Below are 17,148 nucleotides of genomic sequence, written 5' to 3'. Positions count from 1 at the left end.
CATTATTGATTTCCGAGTATTAATGGTTATTTATGATTATCCTTTAGAGTTTCACTCAATTATTGTATAGTATAAATTTGAGTGGTCGCAGTAGGGTATTTCCAAATGGTTTAAAAAGGGTTTCTCTTTCCTGCATTATTATTTTACTAACTTGTATTTTTGTGTTCCATAATAATTGAACTCTGCTTTAATATATCTAGGAATGGAAAACAAACAGTTTATAAATAAACTGTTTTTCTTGTAAATTGAATAATATTATTTGTTCGTACGAAGCTATGCAAAAATATATATTACGGAATACATAAAAGAAAAACAAGATGGAGTGCTACAAATTAATCTTGATAAAAATAAATAAATGAAAGTTCTCCGCAATATAAAATAAAAAAAACCGATGTTGTTATTTTTACCTGTCAACAGCATGCCTGAAAGCAAACCCAACTTTATGTAAGCTTGTTGTATAAGCCTCTAAAAACGTACGCAAAATCAGCAAAGATCGTTCATTTTGTGGCAAAAATTTTGTCGTAATTTTTTGCTTGACATAGTTGTTTTGTTAGGACTAAATCTAAGATGTTTTTTTATCAATTGTTACTTTAATCGGATTGCCGCCTTGAAGCTATCCATGAGGTATATATATTATTAAATATTCATATAGCTGATTACATTATTAATGATAAAGTCCCAAAAATCTTCTACCTTATATATTGGTAACTTCCCCAAATTCGAGTTTAATAATTGATCTTCACAACGTGGGATCAATCACCCGGTAAGAAGAAATGCTTTTTAGATAAATCTTTTCTTAAAACAGTATTTTCAAATTAGTCATATACTTTTAGCCTATGTTAATTAAGGTTCACACGCGTTGTCCAGATAACAATGGGTCTATTGACGAAGAAGAGGTTCACACGCACTTTCCAGATAATACTTCATCGACGGACTAAGTATTCATATTATTTTTCAAGAATATTTGGACTTTCTTATATTACGATCTTATGTCACTTTTTATGTTTATGGGGAATATAAATTTTGTAGATTTGATGTACCTGTAGGTACATTGTGAGCATATGAGAAAATATAAACGAAATAGCATTTATATTGCCAATTCAATTAATTTAATTCATTCCACGAATACGATCGAGTCTTGTACTTGTGATGAAAATAATTTTAATCATCTTAATCCAATCTTGTTGGAGGAAATATCTAATAACACTCCCGTGATTGGGTTCGTATCAGCAGCTTCTTTCATCTTCTGATCCATCTCGTTAATCTGTACCTTTGATCAGACGTGTTCTACTGCCATGTCTAATTCTGCCTTCTACTCTCTATTCTAATATCTAAGATTATTGGTAAAGCATGATAAAATAGAACACAAGAGACACGTGAAGGTTAAAAACGTGTCGATAAGTATTCATTACGTTTGTAATATTATATTCAAATTCACGATTAGATTTTTTTATTTAAGAACGACAAATTCTGAATGAAAAAGTTTTCAAATATGAAACTCCAGGTCAACTTTCGGTAACTTTGGATTTTTTGTGATAGATAACATTTATCTCCGATTATTGTTAGCAGGCGGTAGGAATGGTTCTGGACCTCGCTTGGATTTAATTCTCTATCTCTGCATTATCGACAGCTATGCGCCATCTCTGGATAACTTCTTAAACTAATATCTAGAAATCACAGAAATCTTTTCGAGTTAAGAAATACAAAAGGGAAAACTTTTTATTTAAAAAACTTCATACACGTCCATGACAACTCAACACAGTGACAATTTAACACAACTTTGATAATATATAAATCTAATCTAATTAACATAAAAATTTTCATTAATTTATATAACTTTTCAAAATGTTGTGTTTTCCGGTTATCGTAATCAAGTGTTAAAAATGTCATATATTTTAAAAATAGTTTCTATATTCGATGTATTTAAATTACCACTTTCGTGAAAAACAAATTTATTGGTCTCATGCATTGATGATTTAGACTGATTGAAATGAAATATTTTGTGGTCGTGTTCGCGAATACAAAGAAAGTGATCAAAAATTTTCTAATGTCGAAGTTCTATATTGAAAATATAATCACTTTGATGAATTTCAAGACAGCTATATCACTCAAATTCTTTTTTTTACAATATTAAATTTGCAGAAATAACACAAGAAACGCGTGCAACTAGAATTGGCTCTACATTGAACTTTGTGGCGGTACGTACTAAAACTTCTTTTGGTCAAAGAAACTATTTATATCAACCACCACTTATGTTTAATATTCTTCAAAATCATACAAGTCTACCAATTCCTTAGTTAAATTAAAAAAGTTAGTTTTAAAGATGTTTAAATTGAGAGATGTTTGTCTTATTTCATTTTTGTCCTTTCTTAAATAATAAGTTTCCATATAAGTCCCATTTGCTAAAAACTGAATGTCACCCTAGCTGTCTTTATTAACTTTGTTTCTCCTTGGTAACAATGATTAATAATTAGTCAATTTTCAAATATTGTTACAATATACTGTCAAATTACCCATCTGGTAACTCATATAATACATATATATTATTTTTTTTTAAATATTTTCTGTTTGTATGTAGTATTACTTTATGTTTGTGATTTCTGTGTGTTTGCTTCACTCAAATGTAAATTGTTGACCTCGATACAGGTTTTCTCCTAGTGAGGTTGATTTTTAAGAGAAAAAATATGATTTATGTATAGTGAGATGCAAAAAATAAATCAACGAATAAACCAACCGGTTTCAGTTTCGCCTGAACCTTCCTTAAGGTTTCATAAAAACATACTAAAATAATTGCAAAATTAAAGTGCATATTAAACATAGCCTTCCTCCGTAATAAACTCGACTAGCAAGCCGGAGGACACAGATTCAAATGCGCAAGTAAATTTTATTTTATTATTGAATTATGTCACAAGTTTCTCACTTAAAATAACTTATAGTTTAACAAACAAGCAGGCTTATTTGAAAGAAATGAAGTATTTTAAATGTTTATTTTATACCTATGTTCATCGTGATGTATCCGTACTAAGTTCTTAATTCGTGAAATTTTTGTTATTCCAGAAAAAAGATAAAACATCCGCCATAAAATAAAAGACGCAAGCAAAAAAGTTGAGAGAATTAAGTTCGCCCTAGATCTACATAGTTGGTTTCATTTCAGATTGCCGCAAATTGATTTCATTTCGCTTCATTCGATATAAATTTAATTTGCAAACAATCGCAACGGCGAAAAGCTCTTTTGCAATTACTATTTCCCATTTTCCGATGTAGCGTGGGCAGGAGACGAAAGTATGTTACCAGAACTTATGTACATGGTATAGAAAAATCTTAGTTGATGGACTTTCAATACCCATGGTGTCAAAATAGTACTTATTTCCTGAGCTAGGTATAGGCAGTCGATTATGCACTCACGTGAGAACTATCCAGTTACAAAAACTCAGTTAAGGCGATGCACTACGTCGTGTAATATTTTAAATTGAGCCGCTATGAATAACAACCCTTACGTAGATGGCGATAAGGTTTAAATTCCCGCTTAACACCATCCGCTGTTTTGATTTATGCAAGAAAAAAACATGGCCAAAAAGTGCCTTTTATTTTATTTTGTGGATGTTCAGGCATAAATATTTAATTTTTTTTCGATCATTTTATAAATAACTTAATTTGCCACATTATATAATAAAATCATAACCAAAAATGGGTTCGTAATTAGGAGATTTTGAACTTTAAAGCAGTTTTCATAGGCCTTATACATAATTTTTTTCTGGGCTTATAAAAAGGCTTACCTAAAAAATACTCGATAATTTCCATAAAGGCCAAGATGTATTCTACTCGCAGTATTTAATTAAAGCATCCGAAACATTTCTAGGCGACCAAACCAAAAACACATGATTTTGCATTATTACGTATGGCATCGCCTTAAGTTACAGACAAAATCTAGAAATTACACACATATAGGTAAAAATCCAATTAAATACACATTACGCACAATTAAAAAACCAAACAAATAATAATATAAAATTATACATAAGTTCAGTAAAATGACAAATAATACTAGGAGAGACACGAGAGTTACAGTATAATAAGATTGAGTGTGTTAAGACAGGCGACACATTTGGGTTAGAGGGCTAAAATATTATGATTGTTGAACTGTTTCCTAGGAAGATCAAGCGCCCGTGCAAACATCACTCAAGTAAGATATTTTTCAATGCATAATAGTGAATGTTTAAGTAACGGAATATTTAAAAAATAAATAAATTTTCAACAATTTTCAAAAAATGAGTATTTCTGATTCATTAAAAATTCTGAAAAATGTGTGGTAAAACCATGTATGATCGTGTGAGGAATGTGGATATCCGCAAAGAGTGCAAGGCTGATGTAATCGTAATGAGTAAGATCAAGAAAGGGACGCTTAGATGGTTTGGGCATGTAGAGCGAATGAGCGAAGAAAGGAGTGTAAGGAGAATATACGATGCAAATGTGAATGGTAGCAGAAGTCGGGGACGCCCGAGGAAGACATGGCACGACCAAGTGAATCAGATACTTGAGTCGGGCCATGTCAAGAGTCAGAACAATAGAAGAGTATGTATGAGACGATGTATGAATGTGAATGAGGCAAGGAGAGTGTGCCAAGACCGAGTTGTTTGGCGGTCCGTCCTCTCTGCCTACCCCTGCGGGGAAACGGCGTGATGGTTAGTTAGTTAAAAATTCTCCTAAAATAATTCGAATTCGTGTTAGAAACGTAAACTATAAAAAACGATAAACTTTTAGAAAATTAATAATAATATCGGAACACGTGTTCATGTCTCAGTAATATTTAAAGATGAAATTCGAATGTGTTAGGGTTTTTAGGATACCCATCAATTCATTCGATAATGGCCTGCAATCCCGTTTCTAGCCGGATCCGAATAATGTAAAGGGATTCTTAATAAATTAGCTATTTTTTTTATTGGTAATTTTTTTCTGCCCACTCATCAAACTTAAATAAAATAAACAACTAATATTGTTTTAAGCATAGACTAAAGAATGATTATAAGTAATAGAAAAATATGTTTATATAACTTTTTTCTGCTTTGAATTTATTATAAAAACTACTTTGAACCGGAACTTGGAATTCTTTGTCTAAAACTTTGACTTCCCGAGCGGAAGCTCTCTTGATACTAATCAAAAAGATTGGAAAGTTGGAATAGCGTGTTTTCCTACTGATTTTTCTAATTAACTTTAGAGTTTTTACACTGTATAACACTTATTGATCTGATTGAAGTGCCCACCCACTCGGATACATAATATTATTTGCGGAAAATATTCCGAAAAAGCATTCTGGTGAAAGAAAAACCATCCCTCTAACTGCCGCCCTTTTAAAAACGCTGACTAGGCGATTTCAAACAAATTTAATGTTGGATATTGAATTTGGAGCTAAGTCGAAATCCAAACAGATATTGAGCTTGTAGGTTGTCCATTATCCATACTGCATAGATATAGAAAATACGAGGATGGTCCCAGTGGGAGAGGATAACCTTCGTACCCTTCTTGACCAAAAAGATTCATCTCTAAATAAAATAAAATAAAGTCGCTATCCGCGTCTGTCTGTTTGTGCGCTTAGTTCTTCTAAACTAAGCAACGGATTTTGATAAGGTTTTTACTATCACTTAGAAAATTTCTTCCGGGAGGTTTACATGTATGATAGATGCATGATACATTTACATGTATGATAGGACCAACTCTAGGGGGCGCCCACGCCGAGAGTACCTGGAGGACCTGCTGGTGGACGTGCGCTGCTCATCATATGCAGAAGTCAAAAGAGCCGCACAAGACAGGGAAGAATGGAAGAGGAGATTAGACGAAATTGCTGCAAACCAATCCCAGGATTGAAACCAGAGAGAGAGAGATGCATATTATATTTATAAAAAGTAGAGAAAAGTAGATGTTTTATGATCAAGTCGTAAGAATATATTTTCGGGCACTACATTGTTAACGCTGGCGAAACCTCATGAGATACATGAAAATAATATACCACAGAATTGTATATTTGATGACCCACCGATATCGATAGGCAGTGGGTGCACAAAGATTGTAAACAGGGTAGGCAGTAAAATTAGCGACAAATTAATTGATGCTGAAATTAAAATACACCACATAATACATTCTTTTTTTACTAAAATTTTTACAGGAAACCTATAAATTTTAATAGTGACCAATCTGAAGATCCAGATATTTCCCACCCCTCACCAGTCCCCTCCACCAAATAGTATACACATACCCTAAATTGAAGAAAATAAAGTCACACCGACTCTGGGCATATTAAAATTTATAAACAATCAAGTAAGTACACACTAAATAACACCACAAATAAAAGGTATCGTGATCGATTTGGATTTTGGGCAGCGTTACAATGTTGGTACACAGACAGATGTATTATCTGCCTTGATGATGGACGCTGTTTGAAACATTGGCTAAAGACGGAGGAAATGCTACACCACTTAAAACCAAAAATAAACAGGATAATACTATTGAGCGCAAAAATTCAAATCGTATCTAAATATAACCAACGATTAGTTTATTTTCATATTGAAAAAAAAAACCATTTAGTAAATACCAGCTTCTTTAAAATAATCTTTAACCTTTCCTCATCTGTGGTGTGTATTTACTACATATTGCTTCTAATAACTTTAATAACTCTATAAATATAATAAATTCTGGGTTCAGATTTTAGGTATTTCTCCGTTATACATTTATGCACTGAATTAAAAAATAATATATTAAATACTTTTCAAATTCAATTGAAAATCAGAGTTTTTTGTTAAAAATCGGGAACAAATACACCAATACAATCAACCTTGTGATACTAAATACGCGAATACTGTGAGAGGAAATGACACGCTATTGATGTCCCGCTTTAATCGCTATGCGGGAACATGAGACATCCACACTTCTGCAGTTGTAGTTTTGATTTAGACTATCGATACCTTCGACCGCACAGCTGTGTCTGTGCCAGCCGCCAGCCGCGCCGCTAGGCAGTTGGCCGCGAACCGTCGTTAGATGTGGACCTCTCGCACGTTTCTTTAGCATCTGCCGATGGTTTTTTCATGTTTTCAGAAATTAAATTACAATTATTATCACTTTTGATATAAAATATAATAAACATAATCGATTAGCTATGAATATTCATATTTTCCCGATATTAAATCGCTTATTTTGAGATGTGTATTGACTACACAGCACCGTAACGCGTGTATTTTTTTAGCACAGTAAGGGAAAGGTTAACGTGAGACCCTAATTGATAGGACATCTGAACTAAAACCTAATAAATTACAAGAAAACTGTTTATCATTCTACCGTGTAAGAGAGCTTTGGATATTGGATAACCAAGCCGTAGTAGGTAAAATTGGTATCATCCCGACTAGATAAACGGGAGTCCGGATAATCCTGAAAGATTTGCCTCCACTTGTAGAGTCTCTCGTTATTCAAGGCTCTTGTGCCATCCCCAAAGGAAGGGAGGAGGCTTTAAAAAAACTTGTTAGAGCAGGCAAAAAGTTTAAAATACCTGTTACAGCTGGTAGAAAGTATTTTAGAATTAATAGGGGCATGGCACTTTAATAATCGTAATATATTATTATGAAAGTGCGGAGTTACCTATTTATAAACATCTTAAAGTGAGCAGAAGATTTCGAATCATATTGTTTAAGCACGAAAGTTTTTTTTCAGAGATGCCACAGTCCTAGAGTTCATTTTAAAATGTAAACATAATAAAAATCCAAGGACCACGTTTTTTATTCGTTATTTGTTTTTGGGGTGTTATGCCGTGCTGCGCTAACTCCTTCTTTAACCGTGTTGCCAGCGCCAAGAGTGACAACCCTCTGAGCTGACATTAAAGTATAATTTTTTTAAAGTGGTTTTCTTCGTTTAGCTCTGGTGTATCCGTCAATTACCGGATACCAAGAACTATTGAGCTTAGCTCCATCGTCTCTATTAATATTTACGGGATTTTTATGAATTTCAATGGTCTCCGTAATCAACGGTGCTCTATAAGTTTTGGGTTTCCCCAGGACTTCAGGAACAAATCCAAAGTAATGCCCGGTATCAATCAAATGCTCGGCAATTGCCGATTTGTCAGGGTGGCCGAGTTTACAAGCTCTGAAGTGTTCTGAAATCCTTTTGGAAATAGTCCGCTCTGCCTGGCCTACATAGACCTTGTCACATCCGGAACAGCTGAGTTTATATACTCCATCTGTTTCCAGAGGAAACTTAGTCTTTGCAGACCTAAGTAGGTCTTGTATTTTGGTCATTGTTCCGAAGACAGTCCTGATACTTTCCTTTCTCAATAGCCTGGCAATTCTGTCTGTCACATTGTGCACATAAGGCAGGAAGGCACAGCCTTTCGACTCTTGTTCAATTCTGTCTTCGTTTGATGCAGATTTGGCTCTTATGATTTGCCTTGTCTGACTTGCTGGTCAAGACTGTCTTCGGAGTACCTACTTTATCTTTAGAATCCGACAACTACATTCCTAGTTGAAGGGAAATGCTCCTGCAAGCCGACCCACTACAATATCAGTTTTGAGAATTCGTCATATTCATACTCAAATATTGAGTTAATTTACTAATAAATGTAAAATATTCATACTATAAAACCGAATGTGTTATATGATGTCATAAAAATATATATTCGGCTTTACCATGGGTAATTAATTCTCTAGCTTTTTTTCCGAAATATTTGTATCGAATAAAAGGGCACCATATTTTTATTTTTAGATGTGAATATTTCAAAGCACAATGAAACAAAAGCAGAACTTGTCATATAAATTAGGTTGCGAGCTGAAAAAGTGTGTCGACGTAGAGATTTCTGGCGTAAAAAGACAGAGTGCACAGTTCTGGAGTTTTTACTTTTTTCGGAAAACAGATTTCTGGTTGTACAATAATCTCATTTTTTACTCATGCCTTTCTTGAGACTTTTCAATTTTTGATTTTGCCTTACCAAAGCTCCTAAAAAGGCAAATTTTTCGGATCATAAACATTCACGCTCGCAGTATGAAAGAAATCTAAAAATTTAACTCCCTACATTTCACGCATTCTTAGCCGAGCCGGCCGCGAAATAATCTCGTGATTTATAGAAAATCCGTGGAATTTCCACGTAGATTTTCAATTCCAACAATTCCAACGATTCCAGCGTTATAATATAGTACTCTACTTTCATAAGCTCTGAGTTTTTTCCACTTTATTTGGCGCGCCGGCTCCGAATAGCCGAAATAAAATATTGAAACGTGAAGAAGATTTTTTTCCACGGCGCAGTAAGGTTTTATTGCGAGAAATCTGAGAGTTCGGGTGGTGTGTGGATTTCCAAGGGGGTACCCTGCGAAAAACGATATTGTTGTTGTGGTATTTTGTTGGACGGGGACGGTTATTCTGTGGAAATTATGATGAAGACAAACAGAGCAATATTTGAAGCGTGGAATCACAAGAGAATGACAATGACCCAAATTGCTAGCCGTTGATTATATTTTCTTTTGTGGTCATTTTAAAGATTGGTGGAAGTTAATTTGATTTTCGTACTTCTATTGTTTAAACACTGAACTATAAACTACCGAGATAAACATACATCACACTTCAATAAATGCCGCCGACGGGAATTGAATTTTACTCGGGAGATATTTTCAATTTGTATTGATATTGCAGGCGACTAATTATTGCTTATAATAATTTTTTAGCCTTTGCGCTATGCATAGAAACCTTGTCTTATAAACATTAGTTTTTCATTAAAAAAATAATAATATTTGTCAAGTCAGAATATTTCACCAACAAATGTAGATATAATATGTCTAGACGCCATCTAGTGAAAAAATAAGCACTAACAAAGCCTTTCCTACAAAAATAAAGTTGGTTGTTGGTGGCGAAAATATAATAAGCAGTAATTGTTTAGTGAAATACTAGTACATATTGAATTATTTGACATGTTGGAAATAAGCTGACGTGGCTCAATGGTCCATAGCGTCTGACGGGACATCAGAAGGCGCGGATTCAATTCCCGTTGGAGTCATTTATTTTTCAATTTCTATTGTTATACAGGCGACTAATTATTACTTATAATAATTCACTACATAACACTGTTTTGTTTTTTTGTAAAACGGAAATTTTATTTTGAGAAGTAAATTAATTCATTGGCCTTTGGACTCCACCACTACTACTTATGTTGATCAAATTGAGGAAGAAAAGAACTATCAAAATCATCTTGACTGGTTTGACTGGTCACGGAACGTACACAAACAAAATCGCAGACGGACGAAATGCAAAGTGGTCGAGTCAAGTCAAAACAGGACTTTACATTCTTTATTCTGTGTATTGGTAGATCAAAATAAAATTTTATTCAATAGTAATTTTGTTTTTGTTAGGATGCTGAAGAAGATTAAAAAAAACATTTAAAATGAACATTGTTGAATTGAAAAACTAAACTAGTTTGAAAAACTTTTTTGAAACTTTTGGTTCTATCGGTGTGCACAAATGCATTCAAACGCGTCCTCTTCAAAATGATTTGCCTGTACCCGTAAATTTGAATTTTATTTACAATTTATTTATTTTTGTTCTAGGTTCCCAGATTCAACGGATCGTCCTTTCTTCGCTACCATGGCCTCGGAGAGACTGCCTTATCCTGGTTGGAACTACAGGTAACAATATTAAATCCCAGAACACTAAACTTTTATCTGATCTACGCCGAAATAACAAAGATTTAATTCGACATCTAGTACAAAATTTTTTTACATCTTTTCGATCAACAGCGCGTATTAGCACATGTGTCCTGGAATCGACGAAGTTTTGTCCAAACAAAACTTTTCAACATGTCATTTGATAAAACCATAGACATAGGAATTAATAGACGAGAAGATAATGGCGAGGGGTAAAATCAACTGTTGAAGAACGAAGGGAGTGAAGCTGACTGTGATTCGTCAATAAATCAATCTGACAGTAAATAGGCATCTCGCATTATAATATCACCATTTACTTCTTAAAAGTAAAATCTGCTTTTGAATGAATAGACATTTTTACATGGGAGCGCAAATTACTCGCCACGTTATGAACAAATTTGCGAAGTCTAAATTCGGCAAAAAAATTCGGTTCTATTTTCAAAGTCGAATATTTCGTTTAAGTATTTAGTTAGACACTTTTATAAATGTTCATAATTTACTTCCCAGCAACCAACCAGCTTTGTGTTTCGCGTCCAGACGTTTCTCGATGTGATAGTAACAACTGATTCATATTATACGATGTGAATATGCTTAAAATAAAGTAAAATAATGCTTATATATGGAATGTAATACGACAATTGGGTTTATTCTCTTTTTCACATCTATTTTTACAAGTTTTCATAGTACAAGTCAACATTTTGCCGTGTTATTTCGTAAAATGAACCGATGATGCCTCGACCATAGTTCGCACAAGAATGATGACGTCACGTTTTCAAATTTCACTTGAGGCCATACGCGAGCACAGCCGGCTCCAATGGAACCGGTATGGGGATTGGGGGTAATACGCTTTTAATCACTTAGGGCAGGTCTACTAATATTCATATGTCTATGGATAAAACAGTTTATTTATTTTACTTTTTTTATTTATTTAATTTAATTTATACATTATTTTAACTGTTTTTAGTACCAATCTTGTAAGTGCTTCATAGGACATGAAAAACATCTTGACCTTTTGATCAACTTTATTTAGGAAGTACCTGCTGGCCTTCTCCACGGGTGAGTTCATGAACAAGTCAGAGCGGCTCGCTCTACGTCAAAATTAAATGCCCAAATGCTAATAAATTTTTTTTACTAGCGGAGACCCGTGAAAAATTAAGGGATATTAAAATTATTACAGGATTCGCCTCAGGATCATTGGCTTTCGGAATAAGAAATTTACCTTTCGTAAACTTTAAAAATCTATCCAATGACATTATAACAATACAAGACAAGTTATGTTCGTACTAATTGAACAAAAAATTTAACACTGCTTAAATGCGAAAAGGATAGCCATTCAAAATATATATGTATGAATGAGGTAGCTATATATATTTGCACTGGATCTAGCTCAGTGAAACAACGCGCGTTGTCTTACTAAGCCTTTTATTTTTGTGAAACCGCATAAGAGTCCCAACTGCTCCCAACTGTCTAGAGCCAGTGAGACTATGGCATTCCCAATTAGGGTTTTTTGTAAGGCTGAAGGTAGTGGGGAGGGGAAGGAGATGAGTAACAGGAAGGTGGGGAAGTGCCTGGCTATTCATATCTGGTCACCAAACACGCTCAAAGCGATTTATAGCAAACTTTCAATTCTGTAGTTGTACACCAGGGCGATACTGAGAGTATTTTCCATTCTGCCAAATATTTAAAAAAGAAACACATATTTAAAAAAAATTATTATTAGTTAATGAAATAAATAATTTCGGGCGTAATACTGGCGCCTTATGAGATACATAAAAATAATGTACAACGGAATTGTATATCTTAAAAAACCTACAGAATAGTCCGAAATTGTATATATCTATCTCCTAAGGATAACCGTCATCAACGCCGGGTAATGACAATGCATTCACCAAACACGCCATGATTATATAAAAATTAATACAAATACTAATACTAAGATATTAATAATATTAATCCGGAGTTAACGGAACCAAAACAACATCTTATTTTTGGAATAACTTAATGAGTAATTCAGTCGATGTCGCGCAATAAAATAAAAACAGATTAATTTAACCAAGACACTCTCTAGATTGCATTTAGTGCAGTAAGAATCTTGCGATTATTCAAAAATACAGCAGCCAATAAAATAAAATGTAGATAATGATGGCAGTTCTTAGTCGAAGTATGATACAGTTAAATATGACCGAAGGGAATAGGTTCGGATTAGCTTAGTGGTAGAGCATAGTCCCGGCAAGGCTAAGGTCCTGGGTTCAATTCCTAGATGCGACCCGTCATTTTCTAATGTTTCTGTTGTATACCATTCATTTATTCTTGGTATTTATCCGTTTGTTTTCTTTGTGTAAATAATCTAAAATAATTAATTCGATTGCCATAATTTTAACACATCTTATATGTCTGCCAGCAAAGCCGTAAAAATACCCCTCAAGCTCAAAGAGTGACCCAAATTACATTTTTGTGAATTCCTTTCGTTGATTTCATTTAGTGGCCTCTTGATGTTTCGTCTAAGCGAGAAAAACTAATTTGAGTATGATGAATATTACTGGTGAATGGTTTATTCTGCTTGTCTGCTAGATTATGTTTTTTTTTTTTTTTTTTTAATTTAAAATTTGCAAAACATAAAAAATGCTAAAGGTTAGGTACTAACTTCGGTTTAGTAGATTATTCTTTGCTAGATGTGGGCACAGTTATGTGCGATATAATTTATGACTTAAAATCCAAGGGCGGTGTTCAAAAAACATAGGTTATCTAATTAATACCCTATAATTTCAATTGATTAATACATTTTTGATAATTGATGTACTTTATCAAAATTGTTTGTATTAGGTATGTTGTTATGTATTTTTCTGTTATGGTTTGTTTTGTCGTTATTTTATTGGTCAATGACATAACTATTATTAACTACTCTGATCACTGTCAAATATGCATATATAAAGACTGTTTATAACGCTAATAAATAAAATAAAAATAAAATAATATTAATAATACGTCCAACTCCAGTGAAATATTGGACATATTAACAAATCTGGCCGCTATAGCATATTGACGTTGAAATCCCTTTCAACGAAGACAAATTGAATTTATTTTGTGCTTTGTGGCGGTGTTTTGCGCTTTCTAATTTGTTTTATTGTCAATATTGATAAAAAAATAAAGTTACAAAATGTAGGTTTCGTGTGTGCAGTTTGCGGATGTAATAATTACAAACAACAAAAGCACATTTCCTCAATTAATAAAGTTAAATAAAGAAAATATTTCACATAAAATCCATTAAAATGTATGAAAGATAACCATGGCGCACAAACTCATGCCGCTAGGAGACGTTAGCGAAGCATGTTGCCATCAGAATAACTGAACTGTATGCTATGATACTGAAGCTGTGTATTTGCTGTAATCAATAGAATATCGCATAGGTGGTAGGTACCAGCTGAACTGTATGCTATGATACTGAAGCTGTGTATTTGCTGTAATCAATAGAATATCGCATAGGTAGGTAGGTACCGACTGAGCTGTATTCTATGATACTGATTCTGTGTATCTGCTGTAATTATGTCAATCCAGGTATTTGCGGGATCCAGCAGAGTGGACTTAGATATCTAATCAATAGTATAATAAAGACCTAATACCTCGATCTACCAACCTTGTTTTTAGACTTTTAAATTTATACCTATAATAAAACAAGTTCTTTGGGACATTTTAAATTATTTATTAATAGGTATACCTTTAGTTAGACATAGGTGAAGTTTATGTCATAAATTGGCAAAGAATAAGATAAGACACAAATTTACATAACATACCCGCCTCGGAACAGACTTTGTCTAGTGAGGTGGGTAAAAGAAATCTATGTACACAAATGAAAATAAAATAAACGCCTGGATTGCCGGCATTGAAACTGAAATTGAAATGAAACTTAAATTTAAATCATAACGTTCACACGATAAACAATATTCTTGTACAGTGAGCATAATAAGTTGAATTAAACATTATTTTGGAAATAGCTTCGTAAAAAGTTAAAGTATTAATTGTGTCATCTTATAAACGGCTTCTGATATTGGACACAAGGTAGTCAGCGGCTGAAAAAGCTCGTTCAGCTTCCACGCTGGTTGGCACAATAGTCATTAACGCATTGTAAGTGAATTGAAGGTATGTGCCTTTTAATCCACCGGACTCGAAGTAATTCATGTCCTTCTTTATCACAACCTCAAGGTTGCTCATATTGCCAGATCTAGGGTGTTGATGGGCTGTTGATCTCGAACCCTTCATACTAATCAAAGTAAGTCTGAGTTCGTCTTGAAGTGACATTGGTGCTTCTGCTGCTGCTGCGTTTGTCTCCAGATTAGCGAGAGAAGTGTCGTCATCGTCATCGTAAGGATCATCAGCGTCAGCAGGAGCAGTGGCTACTGCGTTGTTACCCGTGTCCGTGTACTCTAGCCTTTCGACTATAGTTTTGATTGCCTTGCGTATTACACTTTTTGAAGGTAGACTAAATGTGTCATCAATATTAATAAATTGACTTCTGTCTTCTTCGTACTTATATGGATCATGTAAGTATAATAAAACCGCTGTCTAGTTAGTTCGCCGCTCTGAAATCCGTTTCCTCGAAGAAGCTGCGCTTCTCTGTAATCCCGCCAGTCCAGCGGGATCCCGCAAAATTTTCGACCGAGATTAGTCCCGCAAAATGTCTGCGGGATCTCGGTATTTCGGGATCCCGGTATATCGGGATTGCATTCCCTAGCTGTAATCAATAGAATATCGCCAGTAAGTACTCGTAGGTACCGACTGAACTGTATTTTATGATACTGAAGCTGTGTACTAAATTTGTTTACCTACCAACCTATTTTTTCTGGAATTTCCAGACAAACGGAAGTATTTTCAGCTCTCAAGATGATTTCCATCATTACCAATGAATTTTCAATGAGAAAAGTTTTTCTCACACGTTCAATTGACCCTTTTTTATTTGACGCGTAATTATGGTTGACATTTTTCACATTAGAACACGTTTCTAAGACTCTTCTTAAATTCAATAGCTCGGCTGTGGAACGATTTGCAGCCTCTGTATTTTCTGCCGCCTGCAATATGGGTCTCTGCAAGACTAATGTTCCCTCCTTTGACTCCTCAAAAAGACCTTTCCAAAGATATTAGAAGAACGAGATATGCTATGTTGGCCGCCGGACCGTAGCCGGAGTACTACCTAATTAGGGTACTTTGAACGGTATCGGGACGTGTACGCACAGAAATCTGTTCTATGTATTAGTGCGGATACCTTAGCGCAAGCGAAGGTGTGCAGTAGTATTGGTGAACAAAACCGGCGACACTCGGCAAAACAATTCCACTCAGTACGAACTGCGCATAGCACATCTCGTTCTTCTAATATCTTTGGACCTTTCCAAACAGCATCTTCAAAGATGATTAAAATTATTTTTCTCAGGGCCTTCTGTGTGAAGTAAATTTAAAAATAATGTTATTATTATTTTATTTCAACTTTTTCAGTGAAATACAGAGCATTTTTTAATTATTTTTTTATATGACACCTCAGAAGAGCGCCCCTGTCTGTACAGTGTAAAGGCTGGGGAGCTATGTAGCCACCCGGTTGGGCAGCCTTGCGAGGCGGGTTAGAAGAGGCCCGGATTATACGAAGCAGGAAAAACAGATACCGGTAGTTCGTTCCACAAGAGCCGTCTTAAATAAAAATGAAGCGTCCTACATTACGTCTGTGCATTAGAGATTCAATGGATTATCAATCAAGTTTATTAAGTATTGTTGGGATCCCAGATTCAATTATTGGGCGTACTTGAGATATGAATAAGATTAGCAGCATGCGCGTGAATCACGGGCGAAACCGTAAATAAAATTATCATTTACGTATAATGCAAAATGAAAGGCTATAAGAAATTGATTTTACTAATTCTAAAAATTTTTGTGTAACTAAAGCCCTCTTCAAGATAATGCCACGTGTTTGGCCGTTATTTTTTCCTCAACAACGTTGTAACTTAATGCTTAATAGCCGCTAAAACGCGGAACTCTAAAGTGTGGACATTAAATTTAATATAGTCACATTACACGGCGGCGCTACGGAACAACACAGTAATGCTTGGGGTCCTAAAGCTCCCCCTATTTCCTAAATCTGTCATGTTTAAAATGAACATTTTTTTAACTCGTCCGCTATTATTTTACGCTTCCCTGTGTTTTAGCAGGGGCGGACCGGTACCCCTTTGATGTGAATACTGGGCAAGATAGCTACTGAGAGTCAGTAGGTCTATGGCACCTATTTGGGATATGTTAAGGTGCTGAAGGAAAGGAGATGGCGAATTAAAAATTAAGAAAAAAATAATATCAGACAAGCATTTTCATGGTAACGTAAATCCTTACGACATTTAAAGTCTCCGAAAACCTATGTGGTCGAGCGGCTTAAGTTTTTTTAATGAGAAATACATATATTTCCGGGCTACGAACAATCTGACAATATTTGAAAATATCCTACTAGCATCAC

At 34.5% G+C, this 17,148-nt stretch overlaps 1 protein-coding gene across 1 annotated transcript in view; it reads left to right on the top strand.

Annotated features, from left to right (window-relative positions):
- Positions 1–17,148, top strand: part of SP2353 (EGF like, fibronectin type III and laminin G domains protein pikachurin) — a 400,085-nt gene that overhangs the window by 370,617 nt on the left and 12,320 nt on the right. Inside the window, exon 9 of the mRNA XM_089646527.1 lies at positions 10,569–10,646. Coding sequence (XP_089502653.1) covers positions 10,569–10,646 — 78 coding nt within the window. The remainder of the gene's footprint in view (positions 1–10,568; positions 10,647–17,148) is intronic.

This window comes from Hesperophylax consimilis, chromosome 24 (assembly GCF_061612785.1).
Source record: "Hesperophylax consimilis isolate HC1 chromosome 24, BYU_Hcon_1.0, whole genome shotgun sequence".
Lineage (NCBI taxonomy): Eukaryota > Metazoa > Arthropoda > Insecta > Trichoptera > Limnephilidae > Hesperophylax > Hesperophylax consimilis.
This window is presented reverse-complemented; position numbering and strand designations above follow the sequence as displayed.